The sequence below is a fragment of the Rana temporaria genome, chromosome 13 (genome assembly GCF_905171775.1).
Source record: "Rana temporaria chromosome 13, aRanTem1.1, whole genome shotgun sequence".
NCBI classification, from domain to species: Eukaryota; Metazoa; Chordata; class Amphibia; order Anura; family Ranidae; genus Rana; species Rana temporaria.
Genome location: NC_053501.1, coordinates 114226469 through 114249401, shown reverse-complemented (window position 1 = coordinate 114249401; position 22933 = coordinate 114226469). Strand labels below are relative to the sequence as shown.

Genomic DNA, 22933 nt, shown 5'->3' with positions numbered 1-22933 from the left:
TGCAGAGTATCTCACAGTAACATATGCAGTGCTGGTGCAATATGCAGAGTATCTCACAGGAACATATGCAGTGCTGGTGTAATTTGATTTCTGAAGCAGGACTGACTCCTATATATTTCTCTCCCTACAAGCAAAAGCAGGAACCTTTCCCTAAAGTATCTAATGCAGAGTATCTCACAGGAACATATGCAGTGCTGGTGTCATTTGATTTCTGAAGCAGGACAGTCTGACTCCTATCTAATTTTCTCCCTCAGAGCAGCAGCAGCAGCAGCCTTCCCTACCCTATCTAAAGCAGAGTGACGTGCTGTGCTATGTGCCTCTGGCTTATATAGAGGCTCGGTCACATGCGGGGTCACATGCTGCACTGGCCAATCACAGCCATGCCATTAGTAGGCATGGCTGTGATGGCTTCTAGGTCACACAAGTTAAACAAATGTTGATTGGCTGCCCTGCAGCGCGCCATTACATTGCCAAACCCAAACTCGAACCCGAACTTACAGTAAATTTACAGTTCAGGTTCGCTCAACCCTATTTATTAATACAAATTTTAATTAAAATAAAGGAAGTAAAAATAAAAGCACATAAAGTTTTGTGCCTTGTGTTACTCCTCAGAGTGTGTATTGGGTATAAAAAAACGTTTCCACTCCCAAACAAACGGTGCTCCACCACGTGTAGTAATACAGATCACCAGATTCCTATGGTCATAAAGACCAATACAGCCAATCATGCCCATGGGAACAAATAGGATGAATACTCTATCATAGTACGATCTCCACACACACTTCCAACACATAGTTTGTTACATGCAATATGTATCACCAAACACCCCAAAAAACGAATTATAAAATGATTGTGCAATACATTTATTAATTTCCACTAAAAACACATCCAATTCAATGCGCTTACATTTAAAAGTGCCCAGACTGGCATCAGCTTGATAGGCCTGTATACATCCACAGTCAATTCAACCGGGTCTATCTGCCTCTATGTGCATAAAGAAACCTCTCTCCAGAGACTCGCCATGTGTTCATCCGGATGTGACGTCACCTCCTAACCCAGAGCAGGCTGAGTTTCCAGCAGTGGCGGTCCATCCATACAGGGTGCACTGCCCCTCTAATCCATGTGCCCAGCCCCTAATCTACATGCAGGGTGCCAGACACATGGATTCCAATCAGTTTTTTTTCCCCCAGAGCCCACCCAGTTGTGTGACATTTGCAAATTAATATTCGTTAATGTCTTCCTGATTCTCCTCCCGGCCAATCGGGAAATGGGTCCTGAGACCCGTCACCCAATTGGCCGAGAGGAGAAGCAATCCTATTGACCGCCTATTAGGAGGAGGAGACGCAGTGAAAGTCACTGCCTGCCACCCAGAAGAAGCGCTACCTACAGTAGATGGTGGGGCTGGATGACAGACCAGGGGGTTGGCTGTGAGTGCAACCATTACACAGAGCAGGTAAGTATGTATGTAAATTATTTAAAAAAAATCTGCCTTTAATATCACTTTAAGCAGAGTAGTTTTCATTGTTGAAAACAAAGATTTACCAATGTGTTGGAACATCTCTGTGCCCAGGACTATAAACATTCCCATTTCTATAGAGAATGTATTTTTCTCATACAAGATGTAATCACCTCTCTGTGTTTTGCTGCACACTGTGCTCTCTATGTGTTCTGTGTGATCTCTTTTCTTCTATAGGAGGGGCCATCAAACCTGTGGTGACCTTCACACCCAATTGGAGGAATGTTATATACCAAGATAGTGTGACTATGACATGTAATGTGCCATCTACTGTATCAAAGAAGTCCCAGACCTATCAATGGTACAAAGATAAGAGACCAATACCAGGAGATCAACAGAGTCTTCATATATTTATATCTTCAGTAGAGGACAGAGGAGATTACCAGTGTCAGACCATCGGTGGTGATATCAGTGATCCCGTCTTCCTATATGTTATATTCCGTGAGTCATCATCTCATCTCCATCATTACAGATTGTTGGGTGGGAATAGAACAACATAAAGTATAATTTTATTACATTTCAGATGATGTCATCCTGCAGAGACCTCCATCTGATATATATGAAGGAGATCCCCTGACTCTGAGATGTCATAATGTGATATTTTATGAGGAAATAAACACAAAATTCTACAAGGATGATCAGGAGATACGATCATCAGAATTTGACTCCACATTCCATATTCCTAATATAACGATGAGTGATTCTGGATTGTACAAATGTACTAAACAAATACACCGCTATGATGATTCAACTGTGATGGAGCGCTCAGGTGTATCCTTTATCTCGGTGAAAGGTAAATTAATGTCCTATAAAAAAACGTATCCTTAGAAATATTGGTAGATTCAGAGGAAGGAGAACTCCTATATAAAATATGATATTTGAAGGCCTATACCAAAGAACTTTTCAAAATATGCAGGGAGTCAACAGCACCCTGCACATGCATAGCTATGCGGTGTGATGCAGTCTGGTGGCTGCCCTTAAGCTGGCCCCTGGAGGGCATCCTGCCTCGTTGGAGATGTGCCTCCTCCTGCTCTCTTCTATCAGGCACCCACATAGAGTCAATTACCTCATCATCCCCTCCCTCCTCGTCACTGGAGCAAACTTGGCAGTATGCTGAAGCTAGGGGAACATGCCTGCCAGTCTCTTGTCCTTCTTGGGCACCCTCTGCAATGTCACAGTGCATTATGGGCGCGAACGCCCCATAGTGTTAATTTTTCACAGCCAATGTTCGAATCAAACTAATTTTTGACCCAAACATAACGCTCATCCCTATACTCTATACAGGGGAACTCCCCCTTGCAGCACTGAAGCTCTGAGCCCAGTTATCATTTAGGACAGTGACCATTTGAAGTCTGTATGATTGTGTTGGTTTCCTCCTGTGTTTCGGTTTACCGCTCACCATCCAGATATACGTACAGGCAGAATAAATGACTTGTAACAAAGCTGACTTTACCGGGTTCTCTATTAACGTGTATTACAGTAGCGGATACAACAGGTTAACTTAATGGGGTTGATTGACTAAAACAGGAGAAAATGTGGTGCAGCTGTGGATAGGAGCCAATCAGCTTCTAACTTCAGCTTCTTCAATTAAGCTTTGACAATAGAACCTGGAAGCTGAGTGGTTTCTATTTAGAGCTGCACCAGATTTGGTAGTCTGCAGTCTTAGTAAAATAAACCCCCAATGTGAATGGTTCCATGTCCACCGCAAAGCATTGTGTGATTGTCATCATTTAGGGAATAAATAATATATTCCATCATTTATCATTTCTATCAATTTCCTCTTCCAGAGCTCTTCTCTCCTCCAGAAATAAAAGTGACCCCGTCCGGGGTAATAGTAGGAGATGAGATGACGGTGAGATGTGACATAAGACTGGATCCTCTCAGAGGCGGCACAGAGCTGCACTTTGCCTTCTACAGAGATGGACGGACTGTGCGGGAATTCGGTATATCCAATACATACAGAGTGCGGTCATCTCAGCTGGAGGATTCTGGGAAATATACCTGTGAAGTGAGGACGGAGTCTGACACTGTGAGGAAGATGAGTGATGAGTTCTATATCCCAAAATATGGTGAGGATATGAAGTTGAGCTGATTATGTCTAATTGCACATTACTCATTATTATTTTCCTGTACTCCTTGACATTGGCATGCTGAGATTCCTGCTGACCAATCATTGTCATCCTTTCCTCTTCCAGAGCTCTTCTCTCCTCCAGAAATAAAAGTGACCCCGTCCAGGGTAATAGAAGGAGATGAGATGGCGGTGACATGTGACACCAGACTGGATCCACTCAGTGGCGGCACAGAGCTGCACTTTGCCTTCTACAGAGATGGAGGACCTGTGCGGGAATTCGGTATATCCAATACATACAGAGTGCGGTCATCTCAGCTGGAGGATTCTGGGAATTATACCTGTGAAGTGAGGACAATGTCTGACTCTGAGAAGAAGATGAGTGATGGGATATATATCCAGATACATGGTGAGGATATAACAATTAAGTCAATATTAGTTATGTCCAATTGTAGATTACTATTAGACATTTATACTGTTTTGGGCTCTATATCCAGATTCATGGCGAGGGGGGTTATTGATGTGGTGTGTCTGTTGGGCCTGTTGCAGTTCCTGTACCCGGGGTATTTATGTGTAGGAGGAGGGAGGTCTTGTAGGGACTTCCTTCAAAGTTGGTCTTGGAATAGAGAGGGACCTACACAGAGCAATGTAGTGCTATACTGAAGAAGGTCACCCCTTGGCAGGATCGTGAATGGACTGTAGTGAGACAATCACCATTAGACGAGAACTATTGCAAGACAAAGGTATGAGACACCCCAGAATAGTCCTAAAGACTCCACCATATGTTATAGAGGAACTCTGTACTTCATCACCCTCTTGCATTGCCATGTAACTGCTGGACCTGTCTGTACGAAGATGTAATGCAGTGGTGGCTAGTGTGGTTTTTTTTTGTGGGGGGGCGGCAAACAACCCCCCCATTGGACGGTGGCATCTCAGAATCCCCCATCCACACTTACCCCAGCAGGCCCCCGGCGGGCATATCGTGGGCTCCAGTGGGCAGCGGCATGAATGAGAATGTTCCCCCACTGGGTTTTTTAGCAGCAAAATATCACACATTATATAATATATAAAAGTCTTTATTTAATGAATTTTAATCACATGTTGAACATTAAAATGTAAGCTCTGGTCATAAGGCATGATAAATATATCAGAATGCAGCATTGCAAACATACATTACATAGCATTACAAGGTAATAATTGCCATGTCAAAAGAACAGACGCGTTTCGACCTATTCGGTCACAGCCTTTTTCTGGGGGATAGTTTTCTTTAAAGCAAATGCATTCAATTTAAAATTTTCAAAGAACATCATTCAATATGCACCAATTTACATGTACATAAACATTGCTATATTTACTGCTGAAAGCTGCATTGAATAGCCTCAGAGCCAATAGTCTAAAATAAGTTTAATAATCTGGCAGACTACACGGCCATCTGCACCTTCCCCGAGAGAGGAGCTCAGCCCAGAAGGCTTACAAGAAGCCACGTTCTATGCCTCCTCAAAGAGGAAGGAAAGAGGCATGGCACCAGCAACCATTCTCCCAGCTGTTGATAATATATCATGGGAGGTATAATTAGTATGATACATTGAACTTCCTAGTGTGTTCTATGTGTCTTATTATCTAAAAATAAATAAATTAACTAATGCTTGCTCTTGTGCATAATGTGAATTTAAATAATATAGAATAATAACCAATGTGTGTCACACATTGCATATTAGCAAAAAAATTATAATAAAGGGAGGTGAACACCTCCCTAAGGATGATATTTGTGAATTGAAAAGTAAAATTACTAATAAAGAAAATAAATGTGCTACAGTATATGTCTATGAGTGCTGTACGAAATTAATTAAGAAAAACGTGATAGTTAACTCAGGTTGTGGGCATCGGAGGGTCGCAGCCTACGGGAGGCAGCGGCAGGCTCTGGCGGGTTGCAGGCTTCGGTGGCAGCAGGGTTCTATGGACAATGTGTAAAAAATAGTACAGCACTCAAAAAAACAAGTGAAAAGGATCTAAAATAATAGATCTTAGATATACAATATTGAATAGTGAAATGAGAAAAAATTCTCTCACTGGTAGATAGAATAAAATAATGTGACAAAAATAAGTGAATATAAGAAAGTCCCACTGTGTGAATGTAACATCCAAGATATTTGAAAAATAAATAGAATTAAGTCCTTGCAGGATAGATAATTCCTTGAAGGGAAATCCGAATGGACACCGAAAGAGGATAGAAGGAAATTCATCCACCAGGAAGACACCCAAATGTGGTAATGTAGTCTCCTTACCCTATCAGTGCGATCACCATTACAGTGATCTCAACGCACCTGAGGATTTTAGGTCTCCCTCTAGACCCTCTGTAAGATGTATGAAGTGGTGCCTGTGGTCTCGGATGGTCAGAAAATAAAAAAGAAGAGGACCATAGCGTAATACCATAAAACTGAGTTTAATAGGCAAAATTACTATGCACCTACTATTCCGATGACATCTAATAGCGATTTAAAAACACATCTAGTGGAGAAGCGGTGGCTTCTCCTATCTCTCCTATGGTATAGGCGCCAGGCTCCTTCGTCGAGAGTGTGATGACGTCAAGTCTGCAAGCCTATGCGTTTCGTCACCACGGACGTCGTCTGGGATTGGCTGCTCTTCTGGAAAATTTATTTTTGACGAACTTTAAAAACCAGCCTTGAATAATCACAGCAAACATGTGTATATGATGGCTCTGCAGTGCTTTGCGGTCACAGCGGACCTGAGATATGCGATCAATCAAGGTCTCTCACCCCCTCCTGGATCCCAGACCGTGCTGATCGTATCTTGTGCTTAGCTGCGGTGTCTCACGTCAGTGTAGATTCCTGTCATGCAATTATATTGTCCATTCGCAACTTTATACATTTATACTTATATTTTTCATCCATTCATTTACATCTTACTGACCAATCATTGTCATAATTTCCTCTTCCAGAGCTCTTCTCTCCTCCAGAAATAAAAGTGACCCCGTCCAGGGTAATAGAAGGAGATGAGATGACGGTGAGATGTGACACCAGACTGGATTCACTCAGAGGCGGCACAGAGCTGCACTTTGCCTTCTACAGAGATGGAGGACCTGTGCGGGGATACAATGTATCTGATACATACAGAGTGCGGTCATCTCAGCTGGAGGATTCTGGGAAATATACCTGTGAAGTGAGGATGACGTCTGACACTGTGAGGAAGATGAGTGATGGGATCTATATCCAGATAACGCAAATACACGGTGAGTTTGAAGAACTGAATAAGCCTCTGATCTGTACATGTTCGTTCTGTCTTTAATATCACTTTATCTAAAATAAATACCTCCTGAGACCCAATCTGTATACAGTAGATAGTTTGACAGCTTGCTGACTTTGGAAGATCCACAGGCAGTGTTAGTCCCACCAAGACAATGCTGAAGAGTCCATTGTAGTTTGTTCCAGACTGGCATATACAATGGATGTTTTGGGGGGGTTCTTGTATGTGAAAATACATTTTGATCTAAAAGTCTCCCACTTCCTTACAAGTTCTTTCATGTAGGAACAGTAAAAAATAAACAAATACAGCACACAGGGAGATCCTAGCTAAAGGCTGAAAAAGGCTGTGTTTACTATAATGGTACTTGTGGGCCAGTGCCCAGGGTGACAGGTTATGATGAGCAGCACCAAGACTCAACATTTACACATTGTGATACATTATTATGTTTCCTTTTTTTTTTTTCCTTTCCCTTTAGTCTTCCTTCTTTTATTCAATTTACATTAGAATTCCCTTGGACTTTTTTCCTTTCCAATATTCTCTTTCCCTTAGTCATTCTTCCCTTCCTTATTCTCTTCCCCTTAGTCTTTATTCTCTTTCTTTAATTCATTCTCCCCTCCCTTCTTCTCTTTTCCTTAGTCTTTATTCTGTTTCCTTATTTTCTTTCTCTTACTCTTAATTCCCTTTCCTTGTTCTCTTTCCCTTAAGCCTCGTACACACGCTTGGTTTTGTCTGTAAGAACCAGCAAGAAAACTGCTGCCAGAGCTTTCTTACCAAGTAAACGAGGCTTTCAAGTTTCTGGCCAGAATCTCGACGAGAAAAATAGAGATCCTGCTCTCTATTTTTTCGTTGGGATTCTTGTCGGCCTGTTTCCCGACGAGAAACCCGAGCGTCTGTATACTTACCTGTCGCCGTGGAAACCCGCACATGCTCAAAATGACTTTGACGCATGTGCGGTAGCTTCCACGGCATAGGTAGGGTGAAGCAAGATGGCAGCTCATCGTATGCGATGACGTCACCGCGTTATTGCTTTTCAAAAGAACCACGGTTCTTTTGAAAGGAGTGTGTGTACACTCGGACGGCATAAGATTCTTGCCAAGAATCTCGTAAGGAAAAACAAAGTTTTTTTCCTGACGAGATTCTGGCCCATGTGTACAGGGCTTAAGTCATTATTCCCTTTCATTATTCTCTTTCCTGTAGTCATTCTTCCCTTATTCTGTTTCCCTAATGCCTCGTACACGCGATCTGAATTTCCGATGGAAAAAGTCCGACTGACTTTTTCTATCAGAAATTCCGACTGTGTGTATGCCCATCTGACTTTTTCCATTGGATATTCTGAGGAATTCCATCGGAATTTACATAGAGAACATGTTCTCTTTTTCTTCCGATAAACTTCCATTGGAATTCCGATGTGAGTTTGGTCGGGCAAAAGCCCGATCGTAAGCCTTTTCTTTATTCTCTTCCCCTTAGTCTTTATTCCCTTCTCTTATTCTATTTTCCTTAGTTATTCTTCACTTATTCTCTTTCCCTTAATCTTAATTCCCTCCCCTTTATTCTCTTTCCCTTAGTCTTTCTCCCCTTCCCTAATTCTCTTTCCCTTAGTCATTCTTCCCTTCCCTTATTCTCCTTTCCTCTCCATATTCTAGATTTCTCTAGAGATCAGTGTCTACCTTTAGTCAAAGAATTGTTGGAGAGGGGGGGGGGGGTGAGGGGAAGTTTAGGGAAATCAAAAGACTCTTTACAGGTCCGGGAACACAATGATTCTCTCTTCTCTCTTTTGATTGGTGGAATCTAAAGGCGAAAATCAGTTGAGAATATAAAGCAGACCCCATGCTGCCTTCATTAGTACATTCTAGCATTGTCCCTAGGAATGAGGTCCGAGTTCACCATTGCCATGGGTTTGTAGCAAAGCCGTACGATTTGCAAAGTTTGTGAATCACAAGCCAAAATGTTTACAGGTTCACCCCAAAAAAATAAGGAACCATAACAACCAATTATTTAAAATAATAGATTACTCGGTCCTCTGTGTATAAAAGAGTGGGCTCACAACGGCAGCCATATTGTCTTTTTATGGAAAATAGTGTAAAGAATACCGCGCTAATGTAGAAAATAATAAATATTACATTTACAAAACAAATAACATCAATTGATAAGCAGCAGCTAGAATGTGAGATACACACAAATAAAAGTGAAAAAGTTAATAAAGCCGCGTTGAAAGCAAATAAGTGAAACTCATATATAAGTGAGTACATGACAAGAAAAAAAATAGTCTATAAATGAAGGATAGGTGTATGTAGAACACCATATGAGATGAACTAGTCCATAAACCACAGGGGAGTGAATCTAAATGTAGGGCCTTCTCAACACCAAAACAGACTTGTGTACCACTATCACATAAAGTGCAAGCTTATGGGCTTGCGGCTATAAACCCAACCAGGGCCTTTATCCAGAAGGTACGGGAGCTGCAAATCAGGGTATATGGAATGTTGAGGCAAACCACAGCAAACACCAAGGATGGTCAATCGCTCAAAGTCATGGACGTAAGCCAATCAATTACCCAAAAATGAAGAGGAACACACATAGGCCCAGATCCACAAAGAAGTTACTCTGGCGTATCTATTGATACGCCGCGTAACTTCTAGTTTGCTCTGGCGTATCTTTGTTTTGTATCCACAAAACAAGATACGCCTGAAGCTGGGCTAGATCCGACTGGCGTACGTCATAGTACGCCGTCGGATCTAAGGTGCATATTTACGCTGGCCGCTAGGTGGCGTTTCCGTCGATTTCCGCGTCGAGTATGCAAATTAGCTAGATACGGCGATCCACAAACGTACGTCTGGCCGGCGCATTTTTTTACGTCGTTTCCGTAAGGCTTTTTTCGGCGTATAGTTACCCCTGCTATATGAGGCGTATCCTATGTTAAGTATGGAGGTCATTCCCATGTCAAATTTTGAAAATGTTACATCGTTTGCGTAAGTCGTTCGCGAATAGGGCTTTGCGTAGAATGACGTTCACGTCGTAAGCATTGGCTTGTTGCGGGTTAATTTCGAGCATGCGCACTGGGATACCCCCACGGACGGCGCATGCACCGTTAAAAAAAACGTAATTTATGTCGGGTCAAGACGTATTAACATAAAACACGCCCCCATCTCATCCATTTGAATTGCACGCCCTTACGCTGACAAAGTTACACTACGCCGCCGTAACTTACGGCGCAAATTCTTTCAGGATAAGGAAAATACGCTGTAAGTTACGGCGGTGTAGTGTATCAGAGATATGCTACGCCGGGCAGAACAATGTGCCACGCTAGCTACGTGGATCTGGCCCCTAGTGTAAAAACGTAACTAAGAGCAGTTTAATGAATAAAAGGTTGCACTTACATGAATAAAAACATCAAAAGGTAAATAGAAGCCAGTCGGCTAGTGAACAACCACTGCAGAGATACAACACGATGACATCAACACGTCACTCCTCCTTTGCAACCTTTTATTCATTAAACTGCTCTTAGTTACGTTTTTACACTATGTGTGTTCCTCTTAATTTTTGGGTAATTGATTGGCTTACGTCTGTGACTTTGAGCGATTGATCATCCTTCGTGTTTGCTGTGGTTTGCCTCAACTTTCCATATACCCTGATTTGCTGCTCCCGAACCTTCTGGATAAAGGCCCTTGCTGGGTTTATAGCCGCAAGCCCATATAGCTTGTGATCTGGTAAGCTTGCACTTTATGTGGTGGAGGTGCACAGCAGCACAAGTCTGTTTTGGTGTTGAGACGGACCACTCAGATTCACTCCCCTGTGGTTTATGGACTAGTTCATCTCATATGGTTTTCTACACATTGTCTATTTACGTTGGAGATGTTAGAGAGAGCTGATAATTCTGTGTGGGCAGAGATATATATTTTTTTATTAAATATTATTATTTTATTTATTGGTACATGACCCCATGGCAGTGCCCAGCTTCCTATACCCTCTGTTTAAGAAAAGCTTGCTGAAAATCCCTACAAATGGCCATAATAACAAGATTTACCTCCCATCCATAGACTTAAATAGTGTTCTCTTCACAGTTTGTGAACTTCGAGCAAGATTTATGAACTGTTTGAGAACTGAACCCAAGCTAATTTGCTCATCACTTATTAGTTCATACTGAAATAATCACAATACAAGGGGTAGGGTTTGGTAAAGGGATGTCATGACAATAAAGGCCTTCTTCTTCTCCATCATTCAGATGGACTTACAGCAGCATTGTGTCCAAATAGGGCCGGCCGTGATGTTGGGGATTTGTATTTTCTCTCTTCGTTAACCAACGATTATATTTAACCACTAATTTCAGCCCAGTAATAGTTCAGGCTCTAATAATTGTTACCTCCATAAGGTGAAGACACTGGGCAGAGAAATGATTGCAAAAGCTCTACATAGTAAAAACTCTGCCATAAATGAGTCAATTCTGTCCAAGTGTCAATGGCCAGAGTTTCTAATAAACGCTAATTGGAACCCTAATTGGGACACTAATTCCACATGGAATAACCCGCATAGAGTAGAATTAGTACTTCCACAATAACTCCATCCACATGGACTAACCCTAATTGGAGCACTAATTCCACATGGAACCCTAATTGAAGCTCTCCCAATTCATTTTCCCTTTATGTCATGACCGAGTCAATAATGAGTCATAAAAGAGAGGTCCATAAGGTGAAGACACTGGGCAGAGAAATTATTCCAAAGCTCTTCATAGTAAAAATTTACAGTTAAATATAAAGTTGAAATAGATCTTTTTAATGGTTTTCCAACAAATGGATGTGTAAGTTTTGTCAGCCAGTCTTGTGATTTACGCTTCTCTTGAGCGAGTGACACACTTATCTACCAGTTCAGCTTCATTGCTTCCCGTGTCACCTGTCCTCCTATCATTGGAATATGTTAGAACGTATTACTGGAAAATGAACATCATTGCTTCTGTCCAATGAGAGGGAAGCTAATCCAGATCCTTCATATACATTCAGAATTTTTAATAGTACAAAATTGCACAAACAACATTTTTTTCTTATCTAAAAAATCACATAACTTCCATCTCTGGTTCTCTCATCAGATTACACGGTGCAGAATATAATACGACTGGTGATCTCTGGATTTGTATTGTCTGCTGCCGTATGTTTCCCCTACTTCCACAACAAGTGGTAGAGAAGAAGAAGAAGAAGAAGAAGAAGAAGAAGAAGAAGAAGAAGAAGAAGAAGAAGAAGAAGAAGAAGAAGAAGAAGAAGAAGAAGAAGAAGAAGAAGAAGAAGAAGAAGAAGAAGAAGAAGAAGAAGAAGAAGAAGAAGAAGAAGAAGAAGAAGAAGAAGAAGAAGAAGAAGAAGAAGAAGAAGAAGAAGAAGAAGAAGAAGAAGAAGAAGAAGAAGAAGAAGAAGAAGAAGAAGAAGAAGAAGAAGAAGAAGAAGAAGAAGAAGAAGAAGAAGAAGAAGAAGAAGAAGAAGAACTTCTAGGATCCTGAGGACCTCAATGAAACATCTAAGAGAACATGGAAAAGAATATAAAAAGATTTCCAAGGAACTTCATCTTTTTAAAATTAACAAATTTTCCCCCAATTTTTTTAGATTAATCTGAAAAATATGAGTGATTAAACTAATAAGCCTATAAACTGAATGCAGTGATCCTTGGAAGTAGATATGGTCAGTGAGATCAAACATGGAGGAGAGAATAACAGGAAGGAAATACAGTGGTTTTCTTAAAATAAAAACTGAGAAAAGACCCAAAACACAAATGTCACACTTTACTGATCACGTTGTTTATTCTTATGCCACGTACACACGGTCGCTTTTTGTGATGAAAAAAAAACCCGACATTTTTAAAAACGTAATTTAAAATGACAGTGTGTGGGGAAAACATTGTTTTATGTCTTCTGAAAAGCGACAAAAAAAAATTTGTGAATGCTTCAATTTTTTATGTCGTTTTTCAAAACGTCGTTTTTTGTGTCATAAAAAATGACTGTGTGTAGGCTAAAACGACGTTTAACCACTTAATCCCCGGACCATATTGCTGCCCAAAGACCAGAGTACTTTTTGTGATTCGGGACTGCGTTGCTTTAACTGACAATTGCGGGGTCGTGCGACGTGGCTCCCAAACAAAATTGGCCTCCTTTTTTTTCCCCACAAATAGAGCTTTCTTTTGATGGTATTTGATCACCTCTGCGGTTTTTAGTTTTTGCGCTATAAACAAAAATAGAGCGACAATTTTGAAAAAAATGAATATTTTTTACTTTTTGCTATAATAAATATCCCCCAAAAATATATAAAAAAACATTTTTTTTCCTCAGTTTAGGCCGATACGTATTCTTCTACCTATTTTTCGTTAAAAAAAAATCGCAATAAGCGTTAATTGATTGGTTTGCGCAAAAGTTATAGCGTTTACAAAATAGGGGATATTTTTATGGCATTTTTATTAATATATTTTTTTTACTAGTAATGGCGGTGATGAGCGATTTTTTTTCGGTACTGCGACATTATGGCGGACACTTCGGACACTTTTGACACATTTTTGGGGCCATTGGCATTTTTATAGCGATCAGTGCTATAAAAATGCATTGGATTACTATAAAAATGCCACTGGCAGTGAAGGGGTTAACACTAGGGGGCGGGGAAGGGGTTAAGTATGTTCCCTCTGTGTGTTCTTACTGTGGGGGGGGTGGCCTCACTAGGGGAAACACTGATCCTCTGTTCATACATTGTATGAACGGAAGATCAGCATTTTCCCCTGTTCCCCGCTCTGTACCGAGCGATCGCGTGTGCCCGGCGGCGATCGCGCCCGCCGGGCACACGCACGGGAGTCAGGGGCGAGCGGGGGGTGCGCGCACGCGCCCCCGGCGGAGCGCACGCGCCCCTAGTGGCGGCTCAAAGAGCCGCCGTATAGCTACAGGCTTTTGCCCAGGAGAGCCGACCTGCCGCCGTGTAATGACGGTGGCTGGTCGGCTAGTAGTTAAAACGACGTTTTTAAACCTGTGCATGCTCAGAAGCAAGTTATGACGCGAGCTTGAATGGAACAGAGTGCCACCGTACGTGCTGAACGTAACCGCGCTTTGCTAGAGCATTTTGAAAAAACGATGGTGTGTAGGCAATGTCGTTTTTTAAAATGAAGTTTGAAAAACGTCTTTTTGTTTCATCACAAAAAACGACCGTGTGTACGCGGCATAAGTTCTGAAAATTACAGAAGATATGAAGGGGGTTTTGTATATATTGGGGGGTTGATTTACTAAAACTGGAGAGTGCAAAATCTGGTGCAGTTGTGCATGGGAGCCAATCAGCTTCTAACTCCATAACTTTCTAGTTTTAGTTAATCAACCCCATTGTCTTGTTTTAATAATAGTCGGGTAAAGTAGAATTATTATATGTTAACATTTTATATTCTTATTTTTAGCCAGCAGATAACATTGTAGGATAATTTTCATATGTTTCTCCAATCTTCTCACCTCCTTTTGTAAAAAGCTTGTAGCCTTGTACCTACATTATATTATGTTATGCCTGTTACTGTGTTATTATTTTTTAAGTTTCTGGCTGATGCATGTAGGAGTTAATGTAATTGTATGACGTGTCTTCCCCTGTATGTGTGTGGCACCTCAATTCTTCAGTCACTATATATACAGGGGGAGCCGACCTCATGGTGCAGTCCGGTGTGGGAGACCAGAATCATACAGTGAGGATCTGTGTATTATGTAAACCGTTCTACCGGCAGCATCACACTTTACTGTGACCCGTTTTTGGGCAACCAAGTGAATGGATTTTATATATCAGAACTTTCCTGATTTTAAGGTATGGGCAGCACCACTAGGGAAACAGAACAGCCAAATCAATATACAGACAAATGTAGTGTTAAGTGAAATCATGTATGTGAAGGAATTATTATGTAATAATGTGCCAACTCAACTGTATTCTGCAAATCAATTTAATAAACTGAGTTCTTGTTTAAAGAAAAAGTTTTCTCGTGTTGTTTACTTGAGGTGGGGAGAAGGACATTAAAGTGATGTACAGTCATGCAGGGCCGTCTTTAAGGTGGGGAAAAAGGGGCAGCTGCCCTGAGCCTAGTCATTGTTGTGGGGCCTGAATCAGCTGCCCCATACCTTCTAACTGTCCTGGTTTACAGCCCCTTGTCCTGTGAAGTCTTAATCCCGTGCTGTGTCTGGATATCTCAGTGTGAAGTGCTGACACTTATTCTGCCCAGCTCTGCCCTATTGCACTGTACAGATGACTCACATGCAGACAATATCAGCATTCACATTTAAATAACAGGCATTAATATGTACCGTATTTATCGCGGTATAACGCGCTCCCGCGTATACCGCGCACCCCCAAAGTGACCCCCAAACCTGTGGAAAAAAAGTAATTTTTGTACTTACAGTTTTGGTGTCTTGCGCGGCGTCCATCGGCAGCCTCGTCGGGTCCGGCGTCCTTCTGCGGCTTCGGGTGTCCTCTTCGGCGGGTCCGGCGTCCTTCTGCGGCGTCGGGTGTCCTTCTGCGGCGTCGGGTGTCCTTCTGCGGCGGGTCCGGTGTCCTCTTCGGCAGGTCCGGTGTCCTCTTCGGCGGGTCCGGCGTCCTCGCGGCGTCCTCGTGTCCTCCCCGCTCGTTTCCCGCGCCGAGTTTCGAATACTGTGCCAGCATATGCCGAGCGCAGTACACTCGGGCAGGCTCGGGCAGCCTCGGCAACTGTCGCGCTCACGTCCTGTACGTCCAGGACGTGACCGCGGAAGAAGCCGAGACTGGCCGAGCCTGCCCAAGTGTACTGCGCTCGGTATATGCCGGCGCAGTATTCAAAACTCGGCGCGGGAAGCGGGTATCGGCGTATATCGCGCACCCACGATTTTGCCCTGATTTTCAGGGCAAAAAAGTGCGCGATATACGCCGATAAATACGGTAAGTCGAGGAGGCATTGATATGTAAATAGTGACTGTATTCATATGCATATGATGCACCCCTGAGGTCCCATCACCACTGCTGTATGCTGCCCAGTTCTCAGTGCCTGCAACTGTTATCATCATTGAGCCATCAGTTTGTTCTGCAAAGGTAAGCAAAATGGAAGGGGGGAGGGGGGTTGGTGTGGGTTGTGCAGAGGTAGGCATAAAATGAATTACAGTTTGGGGTGCACAGGTGAGCAAGTAGGGGATGTACAGAGGTAAGGACGGTGGGTGCAAAGATGGGCAGAGGAGGCATAAAGAGATAAGGTGGAGGTGGGGAGTGGAGAGGATGAGGGAGGTTTGGGGTCCAGGGGTAATCAGGGGGATTTAGGATACAAAGGTGTACTGATGGGGTGGATACGGATGAGTGTTGCGTGTAGGGCAGACAATTTTTCAGTGGGCTTCTCTATGCACTTGAGATGCGGAAAACTTTGGTTGTCAGTGTAAATTCCCCATTACATTGATGGTCAGTGCAAACTCCCCATTAAATTGATGGTCAGTGTAAATTCCCCATTACATTGATGGTCAGTGCAAATTCCCCATTACATTGATGGTCAGTGCAAATTCCCCATTACATTGATGGTCAGTGTAAATTCCCCATTACATTGATGGTCAGTGTAAATTCCCCATTACATTGATGGTCAGTGCAAATTCCCCATTACATTGATGGTCAGTGTAAATTCCCCATTACATTGATGGTCAGTGTAAATTCCCCATTACATTGATGGTCAGTGTAAATTCCCCATTACATTGATGGTCAGTGTAAATTCCCCATTACATTGATGGTCAGTGTAAATTCCCCATTACATTGATGGTCAGTGCAAATTCCCCATTACATTGATGGTCAGTGCAAATTCCCCATTACATTGGTGGTCAGTGTAAATCTTCCCATTACATTGAGGCTTGGTGTAGAAGCCTTTCATTCACACTATGGGTCAGTGTAAATGCACATTTACATTGGTGGCCAGTGTAATACCCTACTTACATTGTTGGTCACTAGTGTTGCTCACGAATATTCGAATTGCAAATATTCGTTATGAATATGGCATATAATCGAATATTCGCGAATAACTCGAATTTCGCGGCCAAAATTCGCTATTCCGAATATTCGTATTTTTTCAAATTTATTTTTAAAACAGATCACATCCTATCGACGTCTAATAGCATTGCTGGTATGATTAGAGACCCTGGGCCGAGTAGCTAAGCTGAGGCGATCCTTTTGTGTTGCCGAATATTCGCAATCGCGAATATTCGATTTCCGAATATTCGCGAATACTTTCTCCGCCCTTCTTTTGCATCAGAGCCAATCAGAGTTCTCCTACCACAGTTGTCAAAATTTCGCAATCAATTTCGCATTCGCATTAGCGAAATTTCGATAAAATATCACGAATATTCGCGAATACTTTCTCCGCCCTTCTTTTGCATCAGAGCCAATCAGAGTTCTCCTACCACAGTTGTCAAAATTTCGCAATCAATTTCGCATTCGCATTAGCGAAATTTTGATAAAATATCACAAATATTCGCGAATACTTTCTCCGCCCTTCTTTTGCATCAGAGCCAATCAGAGTTCTCCTACCACAGTTGTCAAAATTTCGCAATCGAAATTCGGACAAATTTTTCATTATTCGGACATTCGGATGCATACGAATTCCCGAATTGCAATATTAATGAATTTACCGAATCCGAACGAACGTTTTTGATCCCGAATCGAAAATCCCCGGACGAAATTCGATCGAAATTAAAAAAAAAAAATATATATATTTTCGAATAGAATTCGAAAACAAATTATATTCGAAAAGAGACTTTGTTTTCGAATCAGGGCAAAATATTTTCGAATTCGACCGGACTTTTCGAAATTCGGTCGAAAACGAACGAATTCCGAAAACGAATTTAACACATGTAACGAATCTAACTTAACGAAATTAATTAAATAACGAATTAAAACGAAACTAAACAAAACAAATTTTTCCCTTTTGCACATGCCTACTGGCAACCAATCACAATTGCTGCCTGATCTGCTGCAGTAAACTGATTTTTGAGTCTAGCTGCTATTTATTGTATGCCTCAGAGCAGGTAGAGAGTGAAATTGCATAGAGGGGAAATCTTCCACTGAGGACACTATTCCTGGTGGCCTGGGGGTCCCCAAGAAGGAGAAGCAGCCAGCTGGCAGAGGAAGTGGTGACGGTGGCTGGTAATGAAGGTTCTGGCGGTGACGGGTAGCTTAGTACTTCATACACCCGTGACCTCACTTAGTGGCAGTGGAAGTGATAGAGAAGAGGAAGAACTTTTAAGAAAGTGCCAACCTCAATGAAACTTTGTGAATCAGAAAAACTTTCTGGTTGAACTAAAGGTTAAAAATGTAGAAGTCAATATTAATCTTAGTCAGACATCTGAAAAAAAAAAAAAGCAATAGATAAAAATGTAACCATTTAAATAATACACCAAATATGATGATTAGGGATGAGCCCGATGTTCGAGTCGAGCGTAAGTTCGACTGAAACATCAGGTGTTCGCCGAATAGCAAACAATTTCGGGTGTTCACAGCAAATTCAAAAACCGCGGAACACCCTCTAAAAGTCTATGGGAGAAATTACTAATTTTAAAGGTTAATATGCAAGTTGTTGTCATAAAAGGTGTTTGGGGACCCGGGTCCTGCCCCAGGGGACATGTATCAATGCAAAATAAAGTTTTAAAAACGGCCGATTGTAATAATGCTTAAAGTGAAACAATAAAAGTGAAATATTCCTTTAAATTTCGTACCTGGGGGGTGTCTATAGTATGCCTGTAAAGTGGCGCATTTTCCCGTGTTTAGAACAGTCCCTGCACAAAATGACTCTTCTAAGGGAAAAAAAGTCTGCTCGCGGCTATAATGAATTGTCAGGTCATTGAAAAAAAAAGCATGGGTTCCCCCCTCCCCAGCCCATTACCAGGCCCTTTGGGTCTGGTATGAATATTAAAGGGAACCACGAACCAAAATAAAAAATTCAATTGCGTGGGGGTCCCCCCATATTCCATATCAGGCCCTTCAGGTCTGGTATGGATTTTAAGGGGAACCCCATGCCAAAATTACCCAAGGGGCCTGATGTCCATAATCTCCCTTGTCTCTCCATTGCCACAGCTGTCATCTACACCTGGTTGTCTTCAGGTTTGGCTAACTTGGTAGGCTGACTTGGGTTGATGCTCGTGTGCGCATGAGTTACTGCATCCTGCCACTGAGGCATGCCCAGAATATACACTGAACTGAGCATGTGCGTCTCATTGTCCAATCAGAAGACAATTTCTAGCAGAATCTTATAGGGAAGAAAAGACACACAAGGGGGATTTATTAAAATTGGAGCACTCCAAATCTGGTGCAGCTGTGCATGGTGGACAATCAGCTTCTAACTTCAGCTTCTTCAGTTAGGCTTTGACAATAAAACCTGGAAGCTGTAAATTGCCATCCAAGTCTATTTTACTATAAAAAAGCCTTTCTGTTAAAAACTGAGTATACAACACTTTCGTTTTTAATACTTTAAAATAAAGAAGCTTGTCAACTTTCAGCTATGTGTAAGCAATACAAAAATAATAGCTGCAGAGAATGATTTGATGGGGGTGCTTTTCCCAATCATGGCATAGTGAATAGTTGGCTGTTAGAGATCGCCACTTTACAGGCAGACTAAGGGGACCCCCAGGCACTATATTGTTTTATTATTGCACTTTAACCACTTCCCGACCGCCGCATGTATATGTACGTCCACAGAATGGCACATACAGGCAAATGGGCGTACAGGTACGTCCTTGCCTTTCCGCGGGTCGGGGGTCCGATTGGGACCCCCCCCGCTACATGCGGTGGTCAGATTCCCACGGGGAGCGATCCGGGACGACGGCGCGGCTATTCGTTTATAGCCGCTCCGTCGCGATCGCTCCCCGGAGCTGAAGAACTGGGAGAGCCGTATGTAAACACGGCTTCCCCGTGCTTCACTGTGGCGGCTGCATTGATCGAGTGATCCCTTTTATAGGGAGACTCGATCGATGACAGTCCTACAGCCACACCCCCTACAGTAGTAAACACACACTAGGTGAACCCTAACTCCTACAGCGCCCCCTGTGGTTAACTCCCAAACTGCAACTGTCATTTTCACAATAAACAATGCAATTTAAATGCATTTTTTGCTGTGAAAACGACAATGGTCCCAAAAATTTGTCAAAATTGTCCAAAGTGTCCGCCATAATGCCGCAGTCACGAAAAAAATCGCTGATTGCCGCCATTAGTAGTAAAAAAAAAAGTAATAAAACTATCCCCTATTTTGTAAACGCTATAAATTTTGCGCAAACCAATCGATAAACGCTTATTGAGATTTTTTTACCAAAAAAAGGTAGAAGAATACGTATCGGCCTAAACTGAGGGAAAAAAAAATTATATATGTTTTTGGGGGATATTTATTACAGCAAAAAGTAAAAAATATTGCATTTTTTTCAAAATTGTCGCTCTATTTTTGTTTATAGCGCAAAAAATAAAAACCGCAGAGGTGATCAAATACCACCAAAAGAAAGCTCTATTTGTGGGGAAAAGAGGACGTCAATTTTGTTTGGGAGCCACGTCGCACGACCGCGCAATTGTCTGTTAAAGCGACGCAGTGCCGAATTGTAAAAACGCCTTTGGGCATTTAGCAGCATATTGGTCCGGGGCTTAAGTGGTTAAGCATTATTAAAATAACTTCTCCTGATTAAAATTTGCATCGATACATGTCCCCCCAGGGCAGTACCCGTTCCCCCATACCCTTTTTATGGCCAATTACATGCCTATAAGCCTTCAAAATAGGGACTTTTTATTTTTCAAATTTGGGTGCCATAGACTTTAATAGGGTTTGCTGTTCGGGTGAGAACTTTTTCTCTGTTTGGGAGTTTTGGTGTGAACCGAACAAGGGGGTGTTTGGTCCAACTCTACCGAGTACAAGGCCAGCATTGTCCACCCTAAAATGTAATAAGAGTTTTGTTTAGACTGGTTGGCTATAGTTATTCTACCTACTTCATTCTCACGACATTGGTTTTTAACTTTGGTAAAATGTCTATAAATAACACTCAGGAAGTGAGAAGAAGGTCAAAACGTCTGATTCTCAGAAAGACCGGCATAGCTTTCAGGTCTTGGCTACCATGTCTGTCTTCCTCGCCATCGTGTTCCTGTGTAAGTAGAACAGTTTTTATTCTTTATATTATCTGAGTATTGGTGGAGTGTCTTTTCTTTGAGATTATGTGGAATACACAAATCATCTCATTTCTATGAACCAGTTGGAGGCTCTACATAAGATACGCTTATTATATTTGCATCTGTTGACTTGTGCTGCTTTATAAGTATTGATTGTTAGCTCTGTTCGTGGTCTTGTCACACAGGCTGGAAGGTTCCCATCTACAGGGGTAGGTGTCCTCATTGTTTTGCTGAGAGTACCCCTTGTCTCATGTCATTAAAATATTGATTTTAGGTTATACCCCCTTCCTCAGTAGATCCCAGCCTTGTATCTCCACCCCTCAGCTTATACAGCTTTTGAGGGGTGGGGGGTCTGATCCCTCCATAAGGGAGCTGAATGAAGGTGCCTGGTATAGGGACATGGTGAATACATTAGGGCTGCAACTATCGATTATTTTCATAATCGATTAGTTGACCGATTATTATTTAGATTCATCGATTAATCGGTTAATAACCTTAAAAAAAGTGTGGTGTATAATTTAGGTAATATGTAAAGTTAAAAAAAAAGACAATGTATTCTTAAATATCCCTATGAAGTGGTAAATATAAATAACCAACTATATGGTTAGGGAGCAAAATCTCTAACCCACTCTGAGAATAATTTACAGAATAGATATACTGGATATACTATTAGAGGGCGAATCTGGTAAATATCATCATCAGATCAATTTTTTTTGTTTAATAAAAAAAAAGTTAAAGACAGAACTTTACAGAACTGTAATATATTATATGCTGGCCATAGAACGTCTTCCTTCAAAAAAAAAAAAAAAAATATATTTTAAGAACTTTCTTTCCATTTTCTAATCGTCAGTGGGGTTAAATCGACATTCATTTTCAACCTCAGTGACGGGAAAGTTTAGAAATAATAGAAAACATCTCGGTCAAAAGAATTTTCAGACCGTATATGTGGTTTTCGTTCAGAAATTACATTCATTTTTAAAAATGAATGTTAAAAGCAAGAGAAAATTTCAAACAACATTCTTTCATTCATTAAATGTACAAAGATTTTTGGTATTTTAATATAATATTAGCAGTAGTGATTTTCTTGCTCTTTTTGTACTATAAAGGGCTAAATTTTCATTTTTTTAAACCCATTATGTTACTGGCCAATTAATCAATTTTCAAAATAGTAATCGATTAATTTCATAATCGATTAGTTGTCGATTAATTGATTTGTTGTTTCGTCCCTAGAATACATAATTCGAAGTCTGATTGCTGATTGATTTGAACTGAATAGGGGTGAAGATGATAAAAAAAAGAGCTTCATAAAAGTGATGGTGGGGGGTTGGATGGTGGATACATAAGGCATAAGAGACGAGTCTTGGTAAGAAGGTTATGACGGAAGCATGGAAGGATCTGATGGGTGATATAACTTGTCCAATTATTATTATAAGGGGGCTTATGGGGTGGATATGAGGGCAGTTGATGGGACACTATTGTGGAGTGGCTACATAAGGTCTGATTGCTTTATCCATCCTCACCAAACCATGCTTTAGTTTTTCCATGTGTATTTGTGAAGAAAGAGTGAAGCCTCGTACACACGTCCGAGGAACTCGGCGGGCGAAACACATCGTTTTGCTCGTCGAGTTCTTTGTGAAGCCGCCGAGGATCTTGGCGAGCCAAGTTTCCCCGTTGACTAACGAGGAAATAGAGAACATGTTCTCTATTTGGCCCGACGAGATCCTCGTCGGTTTCCTCGGCCGAAAGTGTACACACGGCCGGGTTTCTCGGCAGAATACGGCTCCGATCGAGTTTCTGGCTGAATTCTGCCGAGAAACTCAGTTGTGTGTACGGGGCCTGACAGTTCCAATGTTCCTTTGACTTGAGAAAATCGGGATCATAACAATATTCTTGTTAGAATTGTATACATTTTCACTGAAATTGGAAGAGAACAAAATGACTGAAACACATAATGACAAGCGAAAAAAG

At 41.6% G+C, this 22933-nt stretch overlaps 1 protein-coding gene across 1 annotated transcript; it reads left to right on the top strand.

The window, feature by feature from the left end:
• The first annotated feature begins 1764 nt into the window (after positions 1-1764).
• Positions 1765-14273, top strand: LOC120920134 (Fc receptor-like protein 6). Its single transcript, XM_040332048.1, has 7 exons — positions 1765-1957; positions 2040-2309; positions 3304-3585; positions 3712-3993; positions 6544-6834; positions 11929-11987; positions 14250-14273. The coding sequence occupies exons 1-7, from the start codon at positions 1765-1767 to the stop codon at positions 14271-14273; spliced, it is 1401 nt and encodes a 466-aa protein (XP_040187982.1).
• The last annotated feature ends 8660 nt before the right edge of the window (positions 14274-22933 follow it).

Bases quoted from the DNA above. Each gene is read 5' to 3' on its own strand.
- LOC120920134 (XM_040332048.1), top strand. From the start codon at position 1,765: ATGACATGTAATGTGCCATCTACTGTATCAAAGAAGTCCCAGACCTAT. The intron at 1,958-2,039 runs GTGAGTCATCAT...ATTACATTTCAG, and splicing joins CTTCCTATATGTTATATTCC to ATGATGTCATCCTGCAGAGA. The intron at 11,988-14,249 runs GTATGTTTCCCC...TCTTATTTTTAG, and splicing joins GATTTGTATTGTCTGCTGCC to CCAGCAGATAACATTGTAGG.